Source organism: Chamaea fasciata, unplaced genomic scaffold, assembly GCF_029207755.1.
Source record: "Chamaea fasciata isolate MVZ Bird 193981 ecotype frontalis unplaced genomic scaffold, bChaFas1.0.hap1 SCAF_12, whole genome shotgun sequence".
NCBI classification, from domain to species: Eukaryota; Metazoa; Chordata; class Aves; order Passeriformes; family Sylviidae; genus Chamaea; species Chamaea fasciata.
The window spans coordinates 14657902-14683137 of record NW_027094097.1 but is presented as its reverse complement, the minus strand read 5'-3'; the positions used below and the strand labels follow the sequence as shown (position 1 = coordinate 14683137).

The 25236-nt window shown below is 51.1% G+C and overlaps 1 protein-coding gene across 4 annotated transcripts; it reads left to right on the top strand.

Moving 5' to 3' along the window:
• Positions 1–393: 393 nt before the first annotated feature.
• FBXO31 (F-box protein 31) lies at positions 394–24693 on the top strand. Of its 4 annotated transcripts, none has more exons than XM_066194732.1 (10): positions 394–772; positions 7557–7628; positions 9389–9475; positions 13004–13080; positions 14470–14637; positions 15279–15353; positions 16678–16787; positions 17449–17602; positions 18169–18533; positions 19832–24693. In XM_066194732.1, exons 1-10 carry the CDS (start codon positions 394–396, stop codon positions 20052–20054), a joined length of 1710 nt encoding a protein of 569 aa, XP_066050829.1. In that variant the 3' UTR covers positions 20055–24693. The 4 variants fall into 4 exon arrangements, with proteins under 4 accessions (XP_066050829.1, XP_066050830.1, XP_066050831.1 ...); XM_066194734.1 differs by lacking the exon at positions 394–772 and adding an exon at positions 7218–7309; XM_066194736.1 differs by lacking the exon at positions 394–772 and adding an exon at positions 7255–7350.
• Positions 24694–25236: the final 543 nt, after the last annotated feature.

The window sequence follows — 25236 nt, the reverse complement described above, 5'->3', positions numbered from 1 at the left end:
CAAGGGAAGGGGCTGTGTGTTTTTTTTGTTGTTTTTGTTTTCATGGAATTGGAGCAGGAAGCGGGGCGGGACGCGGCGAACGCGCCCCCCGCCCTGCACCGACCCGCAGCGCGCGCCGTTACCGGGCACGGGCCCCGCCATGCGCGCGGTCCGCCCGCCCGCTAGGGGGACGCGCACTCTGCTTGCGTCCGTTAGGAAACGGCGTCCGCGCAGCGTTCGCTGCCGGCGGGGGCGTGGCGCGGGTAAATGAGGAGGCGCTGATTGGTGGAGTCGCGCGATAGGCGTGGCCCAGCGGAGGGGTTGGCGGTGCTGATTGGCGGGACTTTGCGGTGGGCGGGGCAAGGGGCGGGCACGGTGGCGCGCCCCGGAGCCGCGGTCAGAGCGGCAGTGGCCATGGCGGTGTGCGCACGTCTGTGTGGTGTAGGGCCGGCCCGCGGCTGCCGCCGGCGGGGAGCGGCCAGGGAACAGCGCCGCGGCGCCGCCGACAGCGAGCCCGACACGGACACGGACCCCGAGGAAGCGGGAGGTGGCGGCGTCACGGAGGACGATGAGGCCGCGGAACGCATTGAGGGCGGGCGGCCCCTTCCACCTTCTATCGAGGCCGGCCCGGCCGGGCGGGCCCCGCTGTCTCTGTTGGAGCTGCCCCCGGAGCTCCTGGTGCAGATCTTCGGCTCCTTGCCCGGTACCGACCTGCCTAACCTGGCCCGGGTCTGCACCACCTTCCGCCGCATCCTCCGCACCGACACGATCTGGCGGCGGCGCTGCCGCGAAGGTACCGCCCGCCCGAGGGGCCGCACGGCCCGGGGGTGCCGGGGGAGTCGGCTTCGGGGGGCCAAGGGCAGCGGCCTCGAGCGTGCAGGAGGACACGGGGACTGCGAGAGGGGAGGGGCTGCGGGTCCTGAAGAGCTGGGGCCGGGGGATGCAGGGCACAAATAAGATTCGGGGGTGCGAGCTGTGGGGCCGGGGCTCGCAGGGCTCCACGTGTGCAGGGCGGAGAGGTGGGCGCGTCTCGGGTCCCTTGGTGGTGGCACTTTGACTTGTGGCAAAGGGCGTCGAGCTGGGGCTGTCCCCCGGAGGAATGGGATGGGAGCAGGCCCTGGGAGGTGATTCCTCCATGAAGCATGTCTTTGGAGGAATCCTGAGCACAGGGAATGCTCAGCCCCTGCTCCAGGGAAGAAAGGGGGGATCTCGGGATTCCTGGAGCCGGGGAGACACGGGGGATACACCGGGAGCAGAGAGCCCTCTGGGTCCGCAGGGGGCCACGCCTGGCTAAGGGCATCCTTTGGGGAAGTGTAAGTTCGTGTGTGCGTTTTCCAGGAATCCTCTGGTGCAAGGATGCTGTGCTGCGGGAATGTGAAGGCCTGGGAGGTGTTTTTCCCTCAGCTCTGCTCTCTGAGGCCGCAGTTCTCCCTCGTCACTCTTCATCTTCTTCCTCCGTCCTCTGTTTGTTATTTCAGTCCTGTCCCACCTCCCAAGGTCTGTGCTCATCCTCTCTCCAAGCGCTGCCGTCCTGCCAGGTGCTCCTGCTGCCAGCACATGAAGTCATGTGTATTTCCCTGTTTGCTTTTCTGTTTTTAATGCCAGCCAGGGCGCGGGGGTGAAAGATTTGGGCATGTCAGTGCAGGCTGCCTGCAGTGGGATCTGGTGGAATGCCTGAAAACCCTGCAGGAATGAACTCGTGCCTTATCAGCACTGTCCAAGAACCTTTGGACAGCACAAAGGCTGCACCTGGAAGAAGTAACCCAAAGCATTATTTCATAATTCAGCAATTTAACATTGGTTTTAGGAGACAGGCTAACGAAATGGTGCTAATTCTTTCCTTATACTTCTCGAGTGACATGGAGCCCTCGTGGATGTTTGTGTGTTTGATGGATGGTTTGCAAAACTTCACTGATTAATTATTTTAATAGGTTGTGATCCTGGCAAAATGTGTATATAGAAATCTACGTCACTTTTAACTCTAGGCTAGGTTGGCTTGTAAAAGACCCACTGAATTAGGCCTGATGGGGATGTGCATTTGTTTACCAAATTCATGTTTGCTCCTTGGATTTTCTTTCCAGTGGTTAAAGTGATGTTCAAAAGCTCAGCTGAAATTGAAGGAAATGGGCGAAACATTGGAATTTGTATGGCTAAAACTAACCTGGACAGGAAGGGAAGGGATCAAGACAATGCTTTTGTCTGTGGCCCTGAGCTAATTACCAGGTGTAATTAGAGGTGTATAAACCAAATCTTGATTCTTTTTCCATGTAATTTCTCCAGTTTCTCAACACATCCATTCCCAGCAGTGTCAGGGAGTGCTTTGGTGGCTCTGGTGTGGCTGAGCAGGATCCTGTCCCAAAGGCAGGTGCCCAAACTGTGCTGAACAGAGAAGGGGCAGAAGGGCCAAAATCTTCCTGCCGTAGTGAAACTGATCCTGGATCTTTTAAGCAGCTCTGGTTTTCCAAGCAGTTCCTCAGCTGGACTTCTCAGGCTGTTTGTGATGCTTTGCATTGCTCTGCTGAGGTAGGACTGTGACTTTGAGCAGTTGTACATATGAGTATAAAATTGGGCATTATGTTATAGGTAAACATCAGGGGTTGGTAAAAAAACACACATTCAAAACTTAAGGTATTCCGTGCTGTGTTTCTGCACAGCCTTACACTGGTGAGTGTGTGACAGTCAAACATAAAATGTCATCAGTTTTTGTAATCTTTTCCAAAACCAAACCAATTCCCATCTGAGGTCAGTGTTTAAGTGTGTGTTTGTGTCTGCCTGGGTCTCGTCGTGAGGCTGCATGTCCTAAAAACAGAACTGGAGCACGTGTGCCTTGCTGCTTTATTCACTTTGAAGCCTACCCACGACCATGGAATCACAGAATATCCTCAGCTGGAAGGGATCCACGGGGATCATCCGTACCCAGCACCATGTTCCAAAAGCAACTGGGAAACTTCAGCCTGGTGCCAGCTGCATGTGCAAAACCACTTCTGCTTTTAGGAATGCACAGCAGTGCAGAGAGGCAGGGAAGAATCCTGGAATAATGAGAACAGGGAGAGAAGCCTCTCTGGGAGGAGCTGTAGTTGCAGTGTTTTGTTTTGGCTGGTTTTTTTTCCCTCCTCTTCTTGGACAGGAGCAGTGCTGGGTGTGAGGAGCAGCCTGGCTCTGACCCAAGTTGGATGGGGCCCTCAGTCCCTGCAGTGTTGATGTCTTGCTCTGCCCTGCTCTGGGCCAGCCCAGCTGTAGATTGGACTGAAAACATGCTGTGATTATTCCAACTGTCCAGAGAACTCCTCTGCCTGAAAGTGGAGTGGCTTTTGCTGCTGGTGGAGAGCTGGGAGAGCACTGGGATGAAACATTGTGTAACACTGACACGACTGTCAGAGCTGTTGTCCTTTTATCATTGAGAGTGTTTGGGGTAAACAATGTCTCTGGATTGCTTCCTTGGCAAGGAGAGGCTTGCAGTCACTTCCATGTTTTCTATAAATAGGAGATTGCTGATCTCTGCAGCAGCAGTGGAATTAAAGCTCGTGTCACCCTGGCTGGTGGCCTGACCTACCTTGATTAACCCCTTACAGTCCATTTTTCACCTTTCATTTCTTTCATCTTCAACCAGAACAGGGCAAGTGCAGCAGAACACCTGGGAACAGACCAGTGATGCAGAATAACCAGTTCTAGAGCTTGGGAGAAAAGGCTTTTGTTTGTGAAAACAACCTCCAGCAGCTTCTGGGCCTGCTGGAAAATGTCAACCAGGGCGCTGAGGTTTGTGACCTTCAGGTTGTGTGGGAAGAGGAGGGAAAGAAGGGTGGGAATTGTGGTTTGTACACTCAGCGAGGAGACTTTTGAGTGGGGTTCAGCTCTTGATAGACTCCGAGGAATCCATGCAGGAGTTTGATGCACAAATGCTGCCACAGCAGGAACCATTTCTTGCAGTGCTGTGCCCTAGTGAAGGTGGCTTTCCTAAGTCACAAGCTCCAGCCTCCCTTTGTGTGGGGTGAAAACGCTGTGTAGTGTGGCTCTTCTTCATCCCTGATGACCTCTCCTGGCTTTTAAACTCCAACTTGGCAGTGGTTGGCTGTTCCTCACTGCTCAGGTAAGAATCAACACTCTGAGCCACCCTTCAGAGAGTCTCAGACCTGTCTACAAGGTCTGAAGCTGCCCCTCTTCTGCTTTAGGGTTTGCATTTGTTGCAGATCTAATCTCCTTTTCCTCGATGGTAACCCCAAGCTTTCCCCTGGAAGAGGTGTTTGGGAGAGGACCGGGTGTGTTTTAATCTGATTGCTCAGCCTTTGCAAACAAGAAGCCAATTCCAGATTTGTCCACCTGCTATTTCAGAGCTGCTCACCTGAGAGAATCTCCCATTTTAGTGGTACCTGGAATAATCCAGCGAGTTTTTATCCTCTCTGTTCCGTGCCCAGCCTTGTGAACGTGCATTTATCCAGGGCTAAGTGGAGGATTTGATTAGCCAGGGCACACTGGAAGTTCAGTAATGGTGAAGGAGATCAAGCTCTGCCAGACATCCTCATTTCCTCAGAATTATGATGTGCACACGCAGCTTCCAGCAGCTTCCTGGTGCTGCCATGCTGGGAAAGGCAGCAGAAAAACAGGAATTTGGGCACAGGGGTTCTTCCCAACCTGGGATGGAAACCTGCTTTTAACTCCAGAACAGTCCACGCGGGGTGAAGGTGACACAGCTTCTTTTGGGGAGGAACAGGGAATGTGAGGCTTGGAAGTGCTGGGAGCAGGGCAGGGAATAAATAAATAAATGCCCCTTGCAGAAGTATTAGTGCAGCTCACACTAAATGGAGACTCGCTTTTGCAAGGGCTTTAAATTCCCGTGCATGTGACCATGGAAACAGCATCATGTCCCTGTGTCTGGGGAATCTGCACTCCTCATAAACCAGCAGCCTTTCCAGCTGGTCAGTGGGAACTCGAAAACCAATTTCCATCCTTGCTTTGGAAGCAGGATTAAGTAAGTGGCCATTTTGCAAAGGTGTGAATTTCGGTGACTATTAACTCCTTAAAATAAAAACACTTCACTCGGGGAGCTATTGCACTGAGATACATTTCCTTAAAATAGATTTAATTGCACTGAAGTGGAATTTTCCAGGAGGCTTGAGTCCTTCAGATCTTTCTTGGAAAGGGATTTCTGTTCTCTGTCAAGAAAACCTTACCAGATTTATTTTTCTCTCATCATCTTGAAGCTCTGCTTGTTGTTAATTTATGTCCCTCTTGCCTTCTGGGTTAAAAAGAGGTGGCCTTTCTTCCTTATGATGTTTAGAGGGGGTTTTTTTTAGGCACTGTGAGCCAAAAGATTCATTTTTTTCCCCATAAAATGGCCGTGCTGGTGTGAGCAGCTGGGTCAGAAGAGCTGCAATAATGCACTTATGGAGCTCAGCCATCACTGTGGCATTTTCACTCTCTGTAGCTGTTTGCTGACCAAAACAGGATAAGAATTAGTTCTAAAATGAGTATTAAAGCGCATTAGGAGGAGATTGTTTTTTCCTTGATAATACTGTCCAGGATATCTAATGACAAATAACACGTAGCAATACAGAAACACTAAATTATTGTATTATTTAAAGGGATTTGTTATTTGAGTCTTTCCAGCTAAGGTTGGAATTACACCCACTTTAATGAAAACTCATAAAATTTCCCTGCAGGTTATCAGGGGCCCTTGCAGGAAGCTTTGACATCAAATCCCTTCCCACCCTGTTCTTTGGAGGCAGCTGCTGGTGGGGGATCTCCCAAGGCACTCATTTGAGTGATTTATGGCTTAGGGAAAAGGCTTTGGGAAAAGGAATCTCTTGGTGCTTAGAGATTCCAGTTGGGAAGGATCCTCCATGTCTCCTCCCTTTCCCATGCAGTACAAATCCCTTCCCTGACTGAATTCATTGTGCTGCAGTGGGCAGGGCTCCTCTCACCTGTCCTGGGGCCAGGTGACTTTTGTTTACATGCCCAAGAGTTGCCTGTTCCCAAACCACGATGTCCCTGCCCTTTCCCAAGGACTTTCCAGTCAGCTGGGGCCATGCCACACTGTTCCCTGCATACCTTGGATGGATTTAATTCACTCTCACGTGCAGAGCAGTGCTGGGGAGCTCTGGCAGGGGGGGGGCTCTGCATTCCCAGGCTCCCCTGGAGCTGTGATTTCATGGATCTGCAGGGCTCAGCTTGGCAGAGCCCCAGCACTAAATGGTTTGTTTGTGCTGGGCTGTTCTTCCTGCGAGCCGAGCTCGTCTGGGCCCTGCTAATTGTGCTTCCTCAGCCCACCTCGGGGCTGAGAGCCCTCAGAGCTTCCTCTGGCTCTGCTCACGGAAGTCAGCAGGAATTCTACCACTGCCCTTGGCTTTTTTTTGATGAAGGGCGGCGTGTTTGTTGTGCCCTGTGCCTCCCCTCTTAACCTTCGCTGCTCACCCCGAGCGTGCAGGTTGTGTATTCCCTGCAGACAGGCTGCCAGTAAACCCTGGCTGTGCTTTCTCATCGTGTGCTTGTATTTATAGGCAGGAGGAGGCTGAATTAATTCAGGGCAACTCCTGCTTTTCTCCTATTTGAAGCCTGATTTCTCTCCTGCAGCAGGTTTCCAGCATTAGGTGGTGCTTCACAGCCACAGTTGTTAATTCGAGGGCGCTCAGCTGAGGATAAATTTCATCTTTAATGGCTCGATGAGGGTCTGCAGAGATACAGTTTTGTGTCAAATATCTGGCAGGTGTTTGTGCTGCTGAGGAAAGCTGCTGTTTGATCTGAGCTGTCGATGTCTTTGATGTCAGGGAGGGCACTTCTCTGTACTGAGATCTGTCGGGATTGCTGCTGCAGGGTGGCATCGTCACGGCTGATTTTTTGGGATATCCCTCCTCTCATTTCCTCCCTCTGCTCTTCTGAGAATTTCTGGCATCGAGGCATTAATAATTGCTGCTTTTTTTTTGGCTTTTTTTTTTTTTTAAAGTTTCTTAGAAGCTCGACATCGACTTCCTGAAAAATGAAAGGAGAGAATCTCATTTTCTGCTTCAAAGCTGCTCCGGGATCTCCGACTCCCTTTGTTTTCTGGGGGGCTCTGGAAGCAATCAAAGGCATCTGCCTGTACAACAGCCCTGTCTCAACCTGATCTGCTTTAAGTGTAACCATATTTGTACATGCTGGGGCCTGTTTCATGTCTCTGTTTCATTCTTTTTCCAGCCTGTGACCTTTCCTTTAGGATCCTAATAAGCAGTTTTCCCTGCCGGGTGCCTCAGTGAGAGCAGATAATTGCTGTGCACAGCGGTGATTCGCTGGAAGCAGGCAGGCAATTCCAGCTGGAATGGGGATGTCTCCCACATTTCACACTCCTGCTGGCTGAGGTGTGAGCAGCTGTGACTTTGCTGGCTGTGTTTGTGCCTTATGGTGTGTTTCTTGCAGGCACTGCTCGTGAAATGTCTTGGAATCTGCAAGGAAATCGCATCCGGTTTTTAAAGCAAAAATCAGATTTTTTTGGCTGCTTTGGCAGCTTCAAGAAAGCACAGATCAGATCTCAGTAGTTGATGTCGAGACTCTGAGTTCAAACCTTTTTTCAAAGCCAGAGTTGACCCTTTTTTCCTGTGTTGTTGCAGAATATGGAGTGTGTGAGAACCTGAGGAAGCTGGAGATCACAGGAGTGTCCTGTCGAGATGTTTACGCTAAACGTAAGTGATAAAACCAACCCAAATCTTGCTTAATGCCAGTTTCGAGAGCACAGAATTGTTGAATATTTATTAAGCTTTGATGGCAGAAGTTGTTCAGGCTGACTTGGAGAGGTTTCTTTGGGAAGTTGACGTGTTTGGAGATTTATTTACCACCAAGAGTTGGCATTTCTGTGCCTCCCAGCCCTTTGGTGGGAAAAGAGCGTGGAATTTAATTTTTTAATTCGTTGTATTGAGGGTTTTTCATCCTGTTTTGCCATTTTCAGACCTTGCTAAGGAATTAACAGGTGTTTTTTCTGAGCCTTGTTCTCAGTGAAGGGAAATGGCTGTAGGAGAGTGGGAAAGGGATGAGCATTCCCTGTAGGAAAAGAACCTGGAAGGAGGTGTCAGGGTGTTTTGGGAATGTCTGTGGGACCCTTTAGAACCTTAAAGTCCTCAAGTATTGGTCTTAAAAGCCGGGAAGAAGAACAGATAGAAGGGATTTAATCCCATCTTTCAAAGACTTGCCAAGCATCCACAGGAAAATGATTTCATCACCCAATATCTCTTTTTCCCTATTACACACTACACTAGGGATGGAACTGCCTCATTTTCCTGGCTGGGAGGGCTGAGTGAGTCCGAGCCAGCACACAGATGTCCCCAGAGAAGCCCCGTTAACCCTCGAGGCCTCCCTTAGTTCCCATTTAACCCCAGGTCTTTGTGCGGCACTGCTGTGGTGACAGCCACACAGCACGTACCGGGTCAGATCTCAGCTCTTCTTTGCCATTTTTGGGTGGGACAGCATCTCTTCGTGACCTGTAGTCCTTTTCACTCCGTAGCTTTCGTGGTTCAGAGGTACTAAAGTGATATTTAGTGCTTTTTATGCACAAGCTGTGGGTAAAAATGTCCTTACTGCCTCAGGACAGTGGTGGCTCTCCAGCCCAGTATCTCCCAGCCATGGCTGTGGGCAGGGAGGCTGAGGAGAGGGCAAGCCTGTGGGATATTTTCCTAAACATTCCCACTGTTTCCAGAGTGTAATCAGTTTATTCATTTAATAACATGCCATAAATCTGTCTCGCAGTTTCCATGAGTAAGTTTTCAAATCCGTGGCCTCCATTAGCAAAGGGTCACACTGGATGTGTGAGATCCACCCCGTGATGGTCTTTCCTGCACCTCTGTGTCAGGTCTGTGTTTGGATCCACCCAGCAATCCCAAGGAGGGGCGGTTACTCCCAAGTGGGAAAGCTTGGCAGCTGTTCCTGACTTCGAGGATGCACCATCTCAGCTCCTCTGCTCAGGTTCTGCACTTTGCCCTGTGCCAGGAGCAGCTTCCTGCTGGTGTCACCCCGTTTTCTCTGCTGTCCCATAAACCTCTTTAATTGCAGAGGAGTTAATGTGGGATTGCTGCACGGACTTCTCCGTTCACTGGGTGTGCTTCTGTGAGAAGTGGTGTGGGAAAATGGGAGCTGGGCTCAAGTGCCTGAAAGCAGAACTGATCCAAGGCCTGGGCTGCTGTCCATGGGGTGACTTGGTCTACTTGAGGCAGCAGTGCAGAGTTTTGAGGAAGGACTTTGATTCCACTTGGAATTCAGTGGATGCAGTTTGTCTGTGGGAATCTGGGACGAGTTCTGTGTGAGAAATCCTGCTCACATGAGATGGAAACAACTGGAAGCAAACTCAACAGAGAGCTGGACCTCCCTGCGTGGTTGTTCCAGATCCGTGGATGTGTTTGCTGGTCCCAGTGGAGCAGAGTTTGCTGGCACTCACCCTGCTCTGTCTGTTCAGGTATAAACCCTCGGGTGAAGTCGGGGCGTTTTATGAAAATCCTGCCCGACTACGAGCACATGGAGTACAGAGATGTTTACACCTGCCGTACGTACCCCGCTGCTGCTGCTGCTGCCTGCACCCAGCACGCCCGGGATGCTGCATGGAGAGTGTGCCCTGGCTTGGAGCAAAGCACTGGGGGTGACCTGGGGACAGCCAGGGAGGTGCCACCACCACCAGAGGTGGCTGGTGTGTGTTAGAGGAGCGCTGGGTCCCTGCGGGGCAGGCACTGAGGTGTGTTGAGCTTTTTTTTTTGAGGATCTCGTTGCACAGAGCAGGAGCATTCACACTGCTCGTTGGGAATTGCTCCTTTTTTTTTGAGGAAAGAATTCAGAGACCCTGCTGAGGCTTCCCAAAAGCAGCTCTGGAGTGGCAAAGAGCTTTGTCGTGATTCAAGTGAGGCACAGTGAAATCCACAGCCCTTTCCAGTGAAAAATGCTGAGTGTTCCCACAGTAATTCCCTCCCTGCACGCTGAATCCCTTTAAGCACCGTCTCTGTCTCTAGGAAACATTCTGCTAGTGTTTTCAAGATTGGGATTTGCCTTCCTCACTTCGGATAACCTTTTTTTCCCCTTCTCATGTTGTGTCGAGGGAGGAGTAGTTAAACCCTTGGAGTGCAGGAATTGAGGGGGAAGGACTGATTAGTTTACATCAATTAAGGAAGCCAGGACTGTTTGGTGTTTATTTGGAGGGGGTGTTGAGCTGTCTCTGATGCTCCCTTGGGTCTGCAGAGTTGGGCAGACTCCAGTTACTAACTCACTGCTGCTTGGGAATGGAGTTTGTCACACACATTAATGAGTGAGTGGATGCTGCAGAATTCCCTGTGCTGGGGGAAACAAATGAGCAGGGGCCATGCAGGCGAGGTGGTGACTAATATGAGTCAGGACAGACCAGCAGCAGGGCTACAGCAGGAATTGGGACAAAATTTTGGGTTTGGCAGCCTGGGGTGCCTGTCAACACCAGCTGTGTTCTGGGGCTGGATGGGAAGGAGAAGCAAATCCAAGCTGCAGGATGGATTCCTGTGGAGACTGGATGTTTGCTCCAAACTTAAATGGCATTTAGTGCTCTTCCCTCAGTTGTTATTTCTTCAGCCGCAGCCCCAAACTTCTGCTGTGCCCCTTTTCTCTTGGGCTGTGTTGTTTTCCTTGGGGAAAAGCTTGGATGGTTGGACTTGATGATCTTAGAGGTCTTTTCCAGCCTGAATGATCCTGTGGCTCTGAGCCCATGTGGTTTAAGATGCTGTGGCCCATTTCCCCTTTTTCCCCCTCCTGTGCTCTCAGGATTTTCCATGGAAGTCTTCCCTAATTCCTGTTGATGCAGGGTCAGCCAGGTGAGCTCAGATCACTTTCCCCAGGTGTTTAAGCTCACCTGGATTACTCTGAGCTCTTCCCATGATCACCAACCTGGGCACTGCTTACATTGTTCCTGTTCATTTTGCTTCTAGAGACCTTCCTGCATCCCAGGAATCCGGGAGAACTGCAATGGATTGGTTCTTTCCTGGTCAGGACATGCCCCAGGCAGCCTTCTGTCAGTGGGAGCTTGGCATTCCCTGCTTTTCCAAGCCCATTCCCAGCTGGATTCAGGCCCCCTTCCCGTCTGAAGGGTGTGCAGAGCTGTTTGTGGAATGTGGGGAATATCCAGGCTGGGTGAAGGTTGTCCTGGAGCATCCACTGGATGTGGTTTTGCTCTGTTTGGCAGGATGTGGGCTCTGAAATTTGGATAGGCAAGAGGCTTCTCCAGGGCTGAGCACAGGCAGTGGAAAACCTTGGAGAAAGACCTGAGTGCTGTTTTCTTTCGAGGAGCAGGAAGGGAAACAAACTGCCAGATCCATCCTGGCTCCTACCAGGAAGAGCCAGAGCTGGAATTCATCAGGTTTTCCCTGCAATTAATATTAGCTGTTGTTTTGCTGGAGCTCAGAGACAGCCCAGGCTTGAAAATTGAGCTTCTTTTGAGACTTGTTTGGGCCTTTGGCCAAGCACCAGCATTTTCCCCAGTAAGTTCTGGAAGTGAATGGGATTTTTTTGTTTTTGTTTTTGGCCTCCTGTGTCCAGAACTCGGCTCTGTTTCCTGAAATTGATCCTAAAAGGAGCTGGGCTAGGAGGGACATCCTCATCCCCCTTGGATAGCTTAGTTTTCTGGTAAAAAAAAAAAAAAAAAAAAAAAAGATAAATTAAAAAAAGGCTGGGTTTTATCAGCTCTGTGGCAGACAGGGTAGAAGACAGAGCATGGTGGGTGGAGCAGCTCATCCCATTAATTAATGTGTAATTACTGAGCTGGGCATGGGGTTTGCCTGCTTGCCTTTGTGCTGCTCTTGGTTCTCTGGGTGGAATTATTTACTGCCCAGGGAAAAGGCTCCTCCAGGCCAGTTAGCAGCAGCTCTGGGCATCCCTCCCTGCTATCCTAAACTTCTGTGGTATTCCAAAGTGATATTCCAAGTTCTTGCTTTGGTGGAATAAAACCTCTCCTGTAGTTGTTGCTGTCTGAGGTAATGAATGCAACAAAGCTGCTGCTGCAGCTGCCCTGAAACACAGTTCTTCTTTTAAATTGATGCAAACCCCAACCCTATTATTCAAGGCAGTCCTGGAGGTTAAAGTGAGTTATTTGTGGCCTTCTGAGTTGGCCGTGGACATGTGAAATATCTTCTTGCCATCTCCATGGAAATAATGGGCGTGCTGCTGTTCCTGCCCAAAATGCCAGACTGTGTAATGCCTTCTTGTCAAGGTTACTGGCCACATGAGAAACCAGATGGACAAAATGAAATTAGATGGACAGGAGGAATGGCTGTGTAAGGACTGGAGGCACATCCCATGTCTAAGCTTTCCTCACAACAGGAGGTTTGAGTTCATTCTGTATAAGCCCTTTTTTCCTGCTTGCTGAAAATATTCCTCTGTTCAGGTGGGATTGGAGGGACAGCTGGCTCTGAGATGAGAAACAGGGAAGCCTCAACTGCTGGAGTAGATTTTGAGTGGGTTTTGGAAGCAGCTTTTGGGCACTGCTGAGGTGTAGCGGCTTCTGTAGAATTTTTAAGGCCGTGACTGATGTGGCCACAGCACCAGATTCCCTGGAGTGATCCATGTGCTTTGCCCGTGCTCCCAGTGGCTGTTCCTAAGGATGCTTAACTCTGGAGCCAAGTTTGTCTACACAAGGCAGTGAAATGCTTTCAAAATACTCAGATTTCCCTGTTCCTTCCTGCCCTTCCCTGTTTTCTGTTGCTTTGCAGTGTGAAGCATCGAGTGCATTTTTGGTATCTGGAGGCGGCAGATGCTTTTATTTTGTTTTTAGCTCTGGTCATACCGTGCGATTTGCATTAATGGGACAGTGTTGCCAAAGTTTCTTTTTTTTGGGATTTCCTGCTGAGGTAGGTGATTCTGCCCTTCCAAAGGGCCAGGAATAAAGAATATAAACGTGTGTGAGCTTGGGGGAGGCCTCATTTTGGACACCATCACTTTTCCTGAGTCAGTGCAGTTGTGGGTGCTGTTGGTCAGCGCTGTGTGCAGCCTGGTAGCAGGTTCCTCATTCCCAAAATCCCAGTTTCTGGGCTGGGTGTGCTCACTTGGTTGTCTCCCTGTTCCTCAGTGCTGCACCGCTACCGGCACATCCTGGGGTTGTGGCAGCCGGACATCGGGCCCTACGGGGGACTGCTCAACGTGGTGGTGAGTGGGGGCCTCAGCCCGAGGCTTTTGGGGGGCTGAGAGGTTTTATTTTACACTCTCCACACCTGGCAGCCGTTCCCAGACCACTGAGAAGTCTCAGCAGTCAGAGTTGGGCACAGAGGGTGCTCCGTGGTGTCTCTTAGGGCAGGAGGGATTTCTTCCCAGGGAAAGGTGTTAAACACAGTGGTGGGCTGCTCAGGGAGGTGGTGGAATCCCCATCCCTGGAGTGGATGTGGCACTCATTGCTGTGGGTGGGGATTGCTCACAGGTTCGACTCGATGGTCTTGGAGCTCTTTTCCAAGCCTGAATGGTTCTGGGATTCTTCTCATCATCACCACCTTTCTCCAGGCAGTTCTTTACTATTCCAGCTCCACGCCAGAGAGCCCCAGGAGCAGGCGGAAAACATGATCAGTGTTTGAGGGAAAGGCTTGATTTAGAGTTTGACACTGATATTCCAGTGGCTGGCACAGGAATGTTCGTTTACTTCATTTCCTTTGCCTGCCGCTGAACCTTTTGCAAAGGGGGTTTTGCAATTGTGTGGTTGGCAAACCTTTACACCAGCCCCGAGGCTCGTGCAGCAGCTGCAGAGTGACACTGGTGCGAGACCTGTGGAGCCTGGCAGCTCTGGTGCTGCGGGGAGAGCAGTTAATGAGCAACATTTGACTCTGAACTGGTGAGGGCTGAGCCAGGAGTTTGCCTGGAGCCCTTGTTCTCTGCACCAAGGTTCAACATCTGCCGGGCTGGAGCGGAACAAATCACGAGGCCTTTGGGTTTTGCAACATTCTGTTGCATGAACTGGTGTAAGAGGGCATCCAAGTGCATCAGTGCTCCTCCCCTGTCACCTTATAAAGGCTTTGTCTGAGATCTCTCTGTTTGGAGAATATTCTGCCTCTGGAATTGCAGGCCCCGAGGGAAAGGATTCTGTGAGGTGTGCAGGAAAGGGGCTGGCACTTGTGCCTCTCAAAGGAGAGTGTTGCTTCCTGTGTTCTCTGAATAATAGAGCCAAACAATTCCTCGTCTAAAAAGCAGGGAATAGTCATGGGAAGCAGAATTCATCTGCTGGAATATCTGCCAGCAGGAGCTCTCAAACCAATTAGAGTCTGACCTGCTGTGTGGTCTTTCCCTCTGGATCCTGCACTGCAGGCAAGTCATTTGCAGCAATAAAGGCCTGAGCTTTTTCTATGGTGCAGGAAGCCTTGTAAAGAAACCCTCTTCACCCAGGGAGTGCTGGGAGTGCATATGGTCTGGGTTAATGGCTGGAAATGTTTGGGAATGCAGCAAAGTGTTCTGCAGCTCCTGCCCTGGGCCACGAGGGCAGGAGTTTGCTGCAGACTCCTAAGGAACCGTGCAAAGCTGATCCCGTGGGCTTTGTGCCCTGTCCCTCTGCAGGTGGATGGTTTGTTCATCATTGGCTGGATGTACCTGCCCCCTCATGATCCCCATGTGGACGATCCCATGAGATTCAAGCCCCTCTTCAGGATCCACCTCATGGAGAGGAAATGTGCCACGGTGGAGTGCATGTATGGCCACAAGGGACCTCATAATGGCCACATCCAGGTGAGCTCCTCTGCCCCCCTCAGCACTGTGTGTGCACTTTGGCTCTGGAAATGGATCCATCAGAAAGCTGGGAGGATTTTATTTCAGAGATCTGGCTTTCACCACCCTGCTCTGTGTGTGTGGGCATCAGCTGTATGCTCATTATGTGTCTGACAAGTTGTGTGGGCTGTTCCCTGCTCTGAATTTGTTCCCTGGCAATGGCACAGCCAGGCTGTTGTGCTGTTTTCTGTTGGGCTGGGGAAGGGATGTGTAAACTGGCCTTGGGCAGCTGATGAGTGTGCCCAGGCAGACACAGACCTGTTCTGCAGCTCCCTCCATGGTGAGACCTTGAGAAGGTGATGCAGCATCCACTGGATGCTTTGTAAAGCTTCCTGGCAGGTTGTTTGTTTTGCTTTAAAGGAGGAAGCTGAAATAGGGAAGCAGCTTAAAACTATTATTTTCATTAGAGTGCATTGAGGTTTTATTGCTTTTATTTCTCTGTTCTGTAGCTGTTGCACTCGGTGGCAGTGAATGATTTCTCTGTTGTAGCAAATCCAGTAATGTTTGTTTTGTAATTTACTGTGAGCAGTCTTAACTACATCATCCAAAGCATCTCTAAACAGGCGCGTAACCTGTTCAATTCTCCTCCCTGGTAACTGCAGATTGTAAAGAAGGACGAGTTCTCCACCAAGTGCAACCAGACAGATCACCACCGGATGTCAGGGGGCAGGCAGGAGGTGAGTGCTCTGCCAGGGCTCTGCCCTGAGCCTCTTTGTGTGTCCCCTTCCTGAGATCAGCTCTCGGCTGGGCTGTGGGAGGTGCCCTTCTGATTTCTGTGTGATTGGGCATGTATGAGCCCCCGGGCTGGGTGCTTTTGGCTGATTCCCTGTTTTAGGCAGTTTTCTGTGTCAAGGTGCTCTTTGAGCTCCTGTTTTGGTAGCAGACCTGTCCAGGGAGGGTCAGCAGCCCATCTTGGACATCAGCACCACTGCAGGCACTGATCTCAGTGGCGTTGCTGTCTGTATGATTAAGACCTTTTGAGCGCAGTGAGCACCAGCTGCATTTGGTACCTTCCCACTGCTTGCCTTGCTCGAGGGATTAAAAGCTTCATTTGGGTTGTTTCTCCTGTGTCTGTCAGCTCTACCCAGCAAGGCAGATTCCTGACTGAAGTACCTGTGTTTAAATGCAGGTATAAATGTCAGGATGAATACCTGTGCCAGGTACTGCTGCTTGCTTCCAGCTGCTTCCACGTGACAAATCTGATATTTCAGCTGCTTCTGAGGCAACGCTGTAAAATGTCTGTCTGCTAATGGGAAACAGCTGGGTGAAAGGTTTAGTTAAGTGTTTTCTGGTGCTGGAGCAGATGAGAGATGCTTTAATACTTTCAAAGCATCACGTTAAGTGTGCGTGGCATTATGGAAATTGGAGGATCTGGCTTGGGAAGATAAAGGAGGCAGGTTTGGAATATCACTTGGCAGGCTGCTATCTCAGTGTAAGCTGTTATCACACCAACTCATGGCAGGGTATTAACTTGTCAGAGCTGCAGTTGGGGTACTTCAGGAGATGCTTTCAAAGCACCCTTTGGATTTAGATGCATCAGTATTAAATCTGCAGGATTTAACCTCCTAAACCCTCGGTGCTTTTCAAAAGCTTTTTTCTTTTGTGTTGAGCGTGTCAGGACAGGGCATGGGAGTCAGCTTGTGGGCACACAAATGAGTTACTGTGAGAGAAAGAGTCGATGAGCTACTTTGCTGTAACAGACCATGCTCATGCCTTCATTCTGAGGAGGTTTATGTTTCTACCTGGGATTTATTTGAAAGGGAGCCTGTTTGTTGTGTGATCACTGCCAGGTACCATAATCACCATTTGTTAAGGATATTTCCAAGCCAGTGTGTGCTCGTTCCCCAATCCAGCCACGTTTCCCTGTCTTTGGCAGAGGATGTGCCCTGTCTGTGGCTCTGCCACTGAAATGTGCTGTCACGGAGTCACACAGTGTAGTGTTGTCCTGGGGCACATCACTGAAATGAGCTCATCCTCCCCCTTTTACTCCTCGTGCTGCAGGAATTCCGGACGTGGCTGAGGGAGGAGTGGGGTCGGACTCTGGAAGACATTTTCCACGAACACATGCAGGAGCTCATCCTGATGAAGTTCATCTACACCAGCCAATATGAGTAAGGGCTGCTGCAGCTTCACAAGCACACTGCTGGAGCATTTTTCCCCAAGGTGGGGTTTTCCATGGGCTTTCACAGCCAGAGGAGTGTTGTGTCTCTGCAGTCCTTCCCAGCTGTACAGGGAAATGAGGTGGAATGACAGCAGTAGGAATAGGATTCCAAGTTCTACACAGTAACTGTGCACAGTAAGGTGCTTTTGAGTCATTTCACTCTGTTTAATTTGTAGACAGAGCGAATGCCTGTGATCCCAAGGAGTGTCTGGTTATTATCCATATTAGTCAGCGTGCTCTGTGGTGCAGGAATTAGAGAGTCCCTGAGAAACTGGGGATTTCAACCATCTCTCCAAGCTTCTATTAGCAGCCACCTCACTGCAGCAGAGGTTTAAATATGCTTCACTCTCAGGTTCTCTGGGAATCTCAAGGACTGAGGAAGCTTCCTTGCTGCAGGAATCTCCTGGTGTGCTCACGAGGATGGTGGGGAGAGAAGCGCCGGGAGGGAGGAAATGCTCGCAGAGCTCTAAAGCAAATCCTGAGCTTGCTGAAAACACAGATCCTGCCTTAACAACATCCCCGAGCTGCTGGAGGAGCAGAATGCAAACACATTGCTGCTGGGGAGGGTTTTTTTTCCTTGACTTGCGTGACGTTTTTTTCCTCTTGCACAGCAACTGCCTGACGTACCGGCGCATCTACCTCCCCCCCAGCAGCCCCGAGGACCTCATCCAGCCCGGCCTCTTCAAAGGCACCTACGGGAGCCACGGCCTGGAGATCGTCATGCTCAGCTTCCATGGGAAGAAAGCCAAGGGCACTAAGATCACTGTGAGTGCGTTTTCCCTTCTCTCAGGTGCTTGTGAAGGTGTTCTCAGTGCTGTGGATGCACAGGGGAGATTTCTGGCAGGCCAAACCCTGTTCCCTGCGGGGATTGGTGGCGCTGGGTGAATCTCAGCACACACAGAGTAACAGAACCTGCTCTGCAAGGTTTCTCCTGGCTCCCCCTTCCTTTCCTCTCCCTTCCAGCTGCTTTCTGTGAGCAGCTGGTAGCAGGTCACTGGAGATCCCCTGTGTGTGTGTGTGAGGAGCAGGTACCAAGGTGTTGGCAGCTCTTCACTGGAGTCAGTCAGGGGAGCTCCTTCCTCCCTGCAGGGAGGGATTCTGGTGAAACGCAGCTGCAGCTGCTTTGACTTTCTTTCACCCTTGCAAGTACAGCTTTTGATTTAAAATTCTGGTTCTGGGAGGGGAAAGCAGAAATGTCAAAGAGCAGCAAACGAGGCCCAAGCAGGGTTTTTTTGTTGCCCTGGGTAGAATAGGGTGAACTATTGACAAGTCCAGGTGATGGCTCTGTAACACCCGGTGTCTGCAGCTGTGCTGTTCCCTCCTGTCCCTAGGGAGATCCCAACATCCCAGCTGGACAGCAGACTGTGGAGATAGACCTGGCACACCCCCTGCAGCTGCCTGACATCGAGAACCTGCGAGACTTCAGCGAGCTCTCCCGCATTGTGCTGGAGGTGCAGGAGCAGGTCCGGCGCGAGGAGCAGGAGCGCGAGCAGCGGCAGGAGGGAGAGGAGCATTCCCAGCAGGCTGCCTCCCAGCCTGCCAGTCCCCTGGGAGGAGGAGAAGGTGCTGAGGGGGAAGAGACTGCAGCTGGGGCGGAGGGGACGACCCAGGACAAGGCCCCAGCTTCGCAGCCCTTCGTGCTGCCCATGGGAGTGATATCGAGGAATGAGGATTATCCCCGGACCTGCCGAATCTGGTAACTGCTGGTTTTATGGCTGATTCATTTTTGGAAGGGAAGGGGGAGACTTTGAGCCGTGTCCTGTATTTGTGTGCCCTTTACCTGCCTGTGGATCTCCCAGCCCCCTGGGCTCAGATTTCACAGAATCCCAGAATGGTTTGGGTTGAAAGGGACCTAAAAATCCCATCTTGTTCCACCCCTGCCATGGGCAGGGACACCTTCCACGAAACCAGGTTGCTCCAAGCCCTGTCTAACCTGGCCTTGGACATTTCCAGGGATGTGGATTCCACAGTCTCTGGTTCCTGCCCCTGCTGCCCAATTTCCCATGCTTTGGTTTGTCCCCTCTCTCACCACGCTGTCATCTGCCATCCCACTTCCTTGCTAGATTTACTTCAGAAGCTGGCACCTCTCCTGAATTCCACACCCCCACCTTTTTTTTTTTTGGTGTGTTTTATATCCCAGAGCTGCCTGGCTCATATATTTAGAACTGTTCAAGCTGATTCCCATTCCTGTGTGTGTCATTTGTGTTCCTTGGCTGTGGGAACACACTGCTCTATCCCACCTTGCCCTGGCCTCTGGTGCCTTGGGGCAGCCCTGGCAGGTGCTGAGCACCTCAAGCAGGAGGTGCAGGCATGCAGAGAGCTGTGCTGAACGGGAGCTGGAGCTGGTGAAGCAGCACACTAAATGAAGTGTGGAAAAAGAACCCGAAAGCTGAGGCTTAGGCAGGTGACCTTCAGCCAAACATCTGTGCTCATGGAAAAACCTACCCAGAGCTGGTTAATCCCAGAAGGCTCCTGCTGTCACAGCTCAGTTGTGTTTGGATAAAGCCCTGCTCCACCTGCTGCTTGCTCAGAGCTTTGACTGACCTTTATTCCTCCTCAGATCCTGGTAGATTTTTCTGCTTTTTAGATTTTTCTCTTGCTTCCCTTAGGTTTTGTCTTTCTGGTCACGCTCTCAACATGCCTTTGCTTTCCTGGGAGGATTGAGCCTGTGTTGATCCTTGAGTTAGTTTTGCACGAGTTAATCTCAGATGGGTTTGGGGGCTGACCTGCTGAAAAACCCAACTTTGTTGTGCAGGTACTAATTAGGATAACCCAGAGCAGGAACCTGCAAACAGCAACGGGGAGTTCCTTATCTTAAAAGAAAAACTGAGTGCAAAACTCACTGTTGCGTCACACTGAGCAGAGTGGCTCCATCGGAGCTTTGTGCTGATTGTTTTTAACCAAACACTGGGTGATGCAGGCTGTTCTCACAGCTGTTCTATCCTTCCCCCTGGCTGTCCTCTCACAGTTATTTTCTCCTTCCCCCCCTGGCAGTTTTTACGGGACGGGGCTCATCGCTGGCCACGGCTTCACCAGCCCCGAGAGGACGCCGGGGGTGTTCGTCCTGTTCGACGACGATCGCTTCGGCTTCATCTGGCTGGAGCTGAAATCCTTCAGCCTCTACAGCCGCATCAAGGTCTCCTTCCAGAACGCCCAGGCGCCCTCCAGGGAGGCCTTTGAGGAGATGCTCAAGAACATTCAGTCCCTGGCTACTTGAGATGAGCGGTTGGTGGATGGACAGGGCTCGGGGTGGCGAAGGCGGCTGCGCTCCCCGGCTGGGGTGGGGAGTCCTGGCTCTGGGTACCTCTGGATAGAAGCATGCACTTTGAATAAAAAGCCTTTTTGCCCCCAAATGTCCACACATCCCGGTTCAGACATGCCCTTTTCCTCCCTGTGCCACTCCACTCTGCTTCCCAGCAGTCCTCGTTTTCCCAGTCTGTGCTTTGGAGAGCTGAAGGGATCCTGCAGAGGAGGGAACAGACCTTCCTTACTGAAAAATAAAAAAAGAATGTATCGGGACAAAACCAGCTTCTGATCAGAGCTGGACAGAGGAACAGGCAGTGAGAAAGCTCATCCTTCCCCTCCAGAAACCTTTCTGTGGGTGCAGCATTGCCAGGAGAGGCTGGTGGGGCACCTGCATCCTTGGCTTGCTGATTGGAGTGTGTGGTTTCCTCTGGAGAGTTCCCTCAGCAAGGGCAGGATCCCCACTGCAGATGAGCGTGTGCAGCATTGTCCTGGCTTCTGGAGCTTGATGGATGTGCTGTCCCTGGAGCTCCAGGTCTGGGTGAGGATTTTTTTCTCCTTGCCAGGAGCTGGGTGTGGGACTGGAGATGGGTGTAAACTGCAAAAAAAGCTCTGATGTGTTCAGGTACTGATTTGTACCTGGAAGGTTTTCTCCAGTCCTGTAAAGTGGGTCTGAAAAGGCACAGGAATGAGCAAGAAGAAACCCAGCTGTGAGATGAGCCCAGGAGGCTCCAGATGGGCAGCAGAAGGTGCCACATGTCACACATGTCACTGTGTGACCCCAGGGGTGCCACTCCAGGTTGCCTCTTCAGAGTTCAGACTGACAAGGGATTGTCCTTGTATTGTGTGGCTTCTTGTGGCCCCTGGAACTCCCTTCTCTCCCTTTCTAGTTGCACTTGTTTCATCCCAGATGATTCTGTGGCAGATCTGAGCTCCACTGGGAATCGTGTGCTGCAGGCAAGGGAGCACATTCCCTTTAGACTGTGCAGGAGAATCCTGGCCAGTGCTCATCTGCAGGCTGTGAGTTGTGCTAGAAACCATCAGCACTGACACAGCCCTTTGTTGCAGCCGCCCTCTGGCTGTGATGACAAACTCCGGGTCCCTTCTCTTCTCCCCAGATCAGTGTCTAACAAAACCCTGCCTTTGCATCTCTGCAGTTCTGTGTCTGTAAATGTGTCTGTACTGTGCTGGGAGGTTTCAGGCCCCTTCTGGGGAGAATTTCCAGTCCCTGCCTGTTTCCAGTGCCTGTGAGCAGCTTTTATTCTCATTCTCACAAGGGCTTTTTGCCATTTCTGCCTCTCACGTGTTCCCTCAGCTGTGTGGAACCCAGGCTCCAGCAGAGACAAGGAGCAGCAGCTCACGTCCCTCACAGGATTAATTCTTGTCTCTCTGGAGAGAGTTCTCCAAACCTCTGGGAAATTCAGGGTGATTTTTAGGGCACTTTTTGCTTTGTTTCCTGCAGCTTTGTGAGGAGTGGCAAGCCTGCCTCAGAGCTGGGGCTGAGGAGCTGTTAGAGGCCTGGTGGATGAGCTGGGAAAAGCAGGGTGGATGTGAGCAGCCTGAGGAGGTTTTCCTGCAGAGGGAAGAGCCAGCTGGGATCACACGGGGCTGGGAGAGAGGGAGTGGCTGCTCTCTGTGCCTTGCTGAGTGGGCAGAGAGGTGACCTGCAGCTGAAATTGGGCATCTCAGCCTTGTGCTGCAGCTGCTGAGCTCTGGGCAGAGCTCGTGCCTGATTTGCAGACCGAGCTTTCCAGGCTGGTGCAGCTTTCTGGGACAACTGAAGATGTTCAGGGCTGGGTTGATGGTTGGACTCGATCTCAGAGATCTTTTCCAGCCTAAATGGTGCTATGATTAGGATTTTGTTTGGTATCTCAGCGGCCTGTTTGTCTTGGAATTTGCTGCTAGGCTGCTGCAGTTCTGCCTTGTGTTCTCCCTAAGAGCCCACAGGGATGGGAGATGTCCCCTTGGGCAGCTGTTCCCATTGCCTGTCCCTAAAGCCAGCTCTTCTTCAGCTGCATCCATAGCCCTGATTGCAGATTCCTCCCCACTTCAATATCCCCCCCAAAAAAAAAAAAAACCAAACAAAAAACCTAAAGTTTTACACAACTGACTTGATAATTTTATTGCTTTTAACTTATATTTTTTTTTTTTTTTATAATGGAGATTAAAATCTAGATTGCATCGATTGCCCTGCAAGTACCTGAGGCTTGAGTCACTCCCCCAAGTACTGACCTGTCTGTAGCCTCTGTCCTGTGTCACCTGGGCAAGGTGTCACCTGTTTGCTGTTGGCACAGGTTGTGCATCTGCTCCTCCCCAGGCTTCTTGTCCCTTCTGAGCCTTTCCAGTGACAGTGCCAAGGGTCTCCTGAAGGCCACGCCTGCTTGGCTGGCAGGAGAGAAGGGTTTTGGGGGAGGCTGCTGCCTCGTGGGATTTTCCCAGCTCTGCCTTGCCCCTGCAGTGGCATCTTTTTATTTATAACTCACCTGGCTGGCCTCAAAATGTCAGGATGATTCCTGATTAAAGGCAGAACTGCTGGTACCCCCTGGCTTCGTTCTGTCTGGAGCGAAGGAAATAGCAAGCTTTGTATTAATATTCCTCCTCTGATGCCTTTTCTCACCTGCTGCTGCTCCAAGCCTGACAGGCTTTTGTGGCATTTCGGAGGAAAATTCCCTCTGAGGGTGAGGAAAGCTGTGGAGATGGATTTGGGAATGCTGGGGATGCTCCTGTGCCCGTTCCTTTGTGCGTGGCTCTGTCAGTTCTTCCGGAGCAAAGCAGGGTAACACGGAGTTAAAACTCCCAGCTCTGCAATCTTTGGGAAAGGGGAGATTTCGGAGCAGGGTTTGGATCTGATTTGACCCCTGGCCGAGGGGGATGCTCCTGCCTTCCCAATCCTGCCTTTCCTGGTGGGAAGCTGTGCTGACAGGACAGGCCTTTGCTGTGCTTGCTCACGTTTGGTACAGGCTGTCCCACCCCCTGCATTCCCCACTCCTTGCCCAAATCCCACTTTTCCAGCCCCTTGGGATCTCTGTGTGAGCTGTTGACAGGGATAATGTGTGCTGGGGCCCTGCAGATGGTGATCAATCCCTGCTGCCGACGTCTCCTCGTCCTTTTTGGCTCCGCAGGAAATCTTGGGGACAATTGGCTGGATTTCTTCATCCCAGATGGGTGGGAAGTGCTGGCAAGGATGGGAAACAACTTGTCAGGGGTAGGAATACTCTTGGCAGGAGCCTTTTTTGGATTAAACAAAGCCTTTGCAGGGAGGTTGCAGAGCCCCGGTGGCCACTGCAAGACCTGGAGCTGAATCCTGGCTCGGGGAGAAGTGTCTGGTTCACGCGCTGGGTTGGGTTCTGCTCCTCCATCCTGTTCCCTGTGTTGTCAAAACACATGGATTTGGCCAGCTGGAAAACAGGAACATCAAAGCTCCAGTTTGTTTGCCTTGGGCTTGATTTGAGAGCTGTGAATGTGCTGTGCTCAGGCGTGGTGGTGGTTGTGGGAGACTCGCTGCCCTCCACGGCGATTTGTCAGGCTGGATTTGACTGAGGAGGAATAAGGATGGAATTGTTTGTAAATCTGGGTGTCAGCTCCATTGAGGAGTGACCAGCTGCCCTGGAATGGGACAGCAGCAGCGGGAGGGCAGTTCCTGAAGGAAATGTGTGCTGGGGAGAAAGGGAATTGTGTGCAAACGTGCCTGGAGGTGTCAGCTCCCGGGAAAAGCCCAAACCGCAGCTGGCTCAGCGTTTACTTTTCAACAAGGACGACTTTCTCTTGCTTTTTATTAATTTAAACCTAGTTGGAACTTGATGGGAGTGTTGGGTGTTGTGTGGAAATGGGTTGTTTAGGCTCGACTTGCTTAGTTTAGGGAATGATAACGTGTTAACTCTGTCTTGTAGCTGGCTGCTCAGGTGGCCAATAATCCCCTGTGGTGTTCGGCTGCCAAAGGCTCTGCTGCCCTTACCAGTGGGACAGTGAATTATTTGGGATGTGGAGTGGAAGGGAGAGGTACCAAACTGTGAGTGCCACTGACCTTTGGGTGCTTTGTGTGCTGGATTAAAAATGTGTGGTTCTGGTTTTCTGTTTGGTTTGCAATCTTTGGAACTTTTTGAGGCAAAGAGCACTTGGCTCGACGGTGTTCATTAGCTTAATTAAAGCAATCTGCACTTTTGTTTTGTCATTGATTAACTCCCCCTTCCCTGTTCCCACGTGTATTTTGCACTCACCACTTTATCATGACACTGATGGATTAATCTGGGCATTTCCTGTAGGTTTTGAGTGTGGGTAAGTCTCCATAAAAGTATTAAAAATGAGGGTGAAACATAAATCACTGCTTTGTACAGAGGGAGGAAACCACTGGGCATCCACCACCACCGAGCTCCATGTGGAACATGGGAAGTTGTGCTTTAACCACCTCACGTGTCCAAGGGCTGTGGGGGTTTCCCTGGCCTGCTCTTGCTGGCTTTGAGAGGGATGGGATGTATGAAATCAACACCTGGCCTACTTCACCCCAGGTTTTGGAAAGCTGAGCAAGCCCTGTGTGTTACTTTTACACCTGATCATTGTTACCCAAGGAGCCTTTTCCAGTTTCAAATAATAAAAAGCAAAGTTTTGTGAACTTAGTCCTGTTTGCTTCTTTTTTTTTTTTCCCCCTTGCCCCAAAGGAAAATGTTGGGCCAGTTCCACCCTCCTGACATGCAGCAACACGGGATAGGAAATAATTCTCCCTACTTGGTGAGCAGTTCTGATCTCCTGAAGATGTGAGACACTGCACTGCTCTTCCAGGTGGTTCTGTGGAAATGGCATGAGCTCAGCTGCCACCAAGGAGCTTCTCCTCCTCCTGCTGCTGCAGGTCCTGTGCCAGCCCCGTGTTCCCTGTCCTGCCTTTCCTGCAGGGAATGTTGTGCTCCGAGTTTTGCAGCCCCATTTTGCCGGTAAATTCCTTGGCAGCTGATTCTTTTTGAGAACAAACCCTGGCCGTGGAGCACTGAGCTCCCCAAGTTCAGGCATGAACTCCTAATCTGGGAGTGGCTTCAGTGCTGCGGGCTAATCCAGGCTGGAGTGCTCTGGTAACATCTCCCCAGTGCCGCCCTCTGAATGTCTGGCATTTTCCATTTCCCCCTTTTTATATATTTTTATATTTTTTTATATCACCAATGCCTTTC

Bases quoted from the DNA above. Each gene is read 5' to 3' on its own strand.
- FBXO31 (XM_066194732.1), top strand. From the start codon at position 394: ATGGCGGTGTGCGCACGTCTGTGTGGTGTAGGGCCGGCCCGCGGCTGC. The intron at 773-7,556 runs GTACCGCCCGCC...GTGTTGTTGCAG, and splicing joins GCGGCGGCGCTGCCGCGAAG to AATATGGAGTGTGTGAGAAC. The intron at 14,638-15,278 runs GTGAGCTCCTCT...TGGTAACTGCAG, and splicing joins CTCATAATGGCCACATCCAG to ATTGTAAAGAAGGACGAGTT.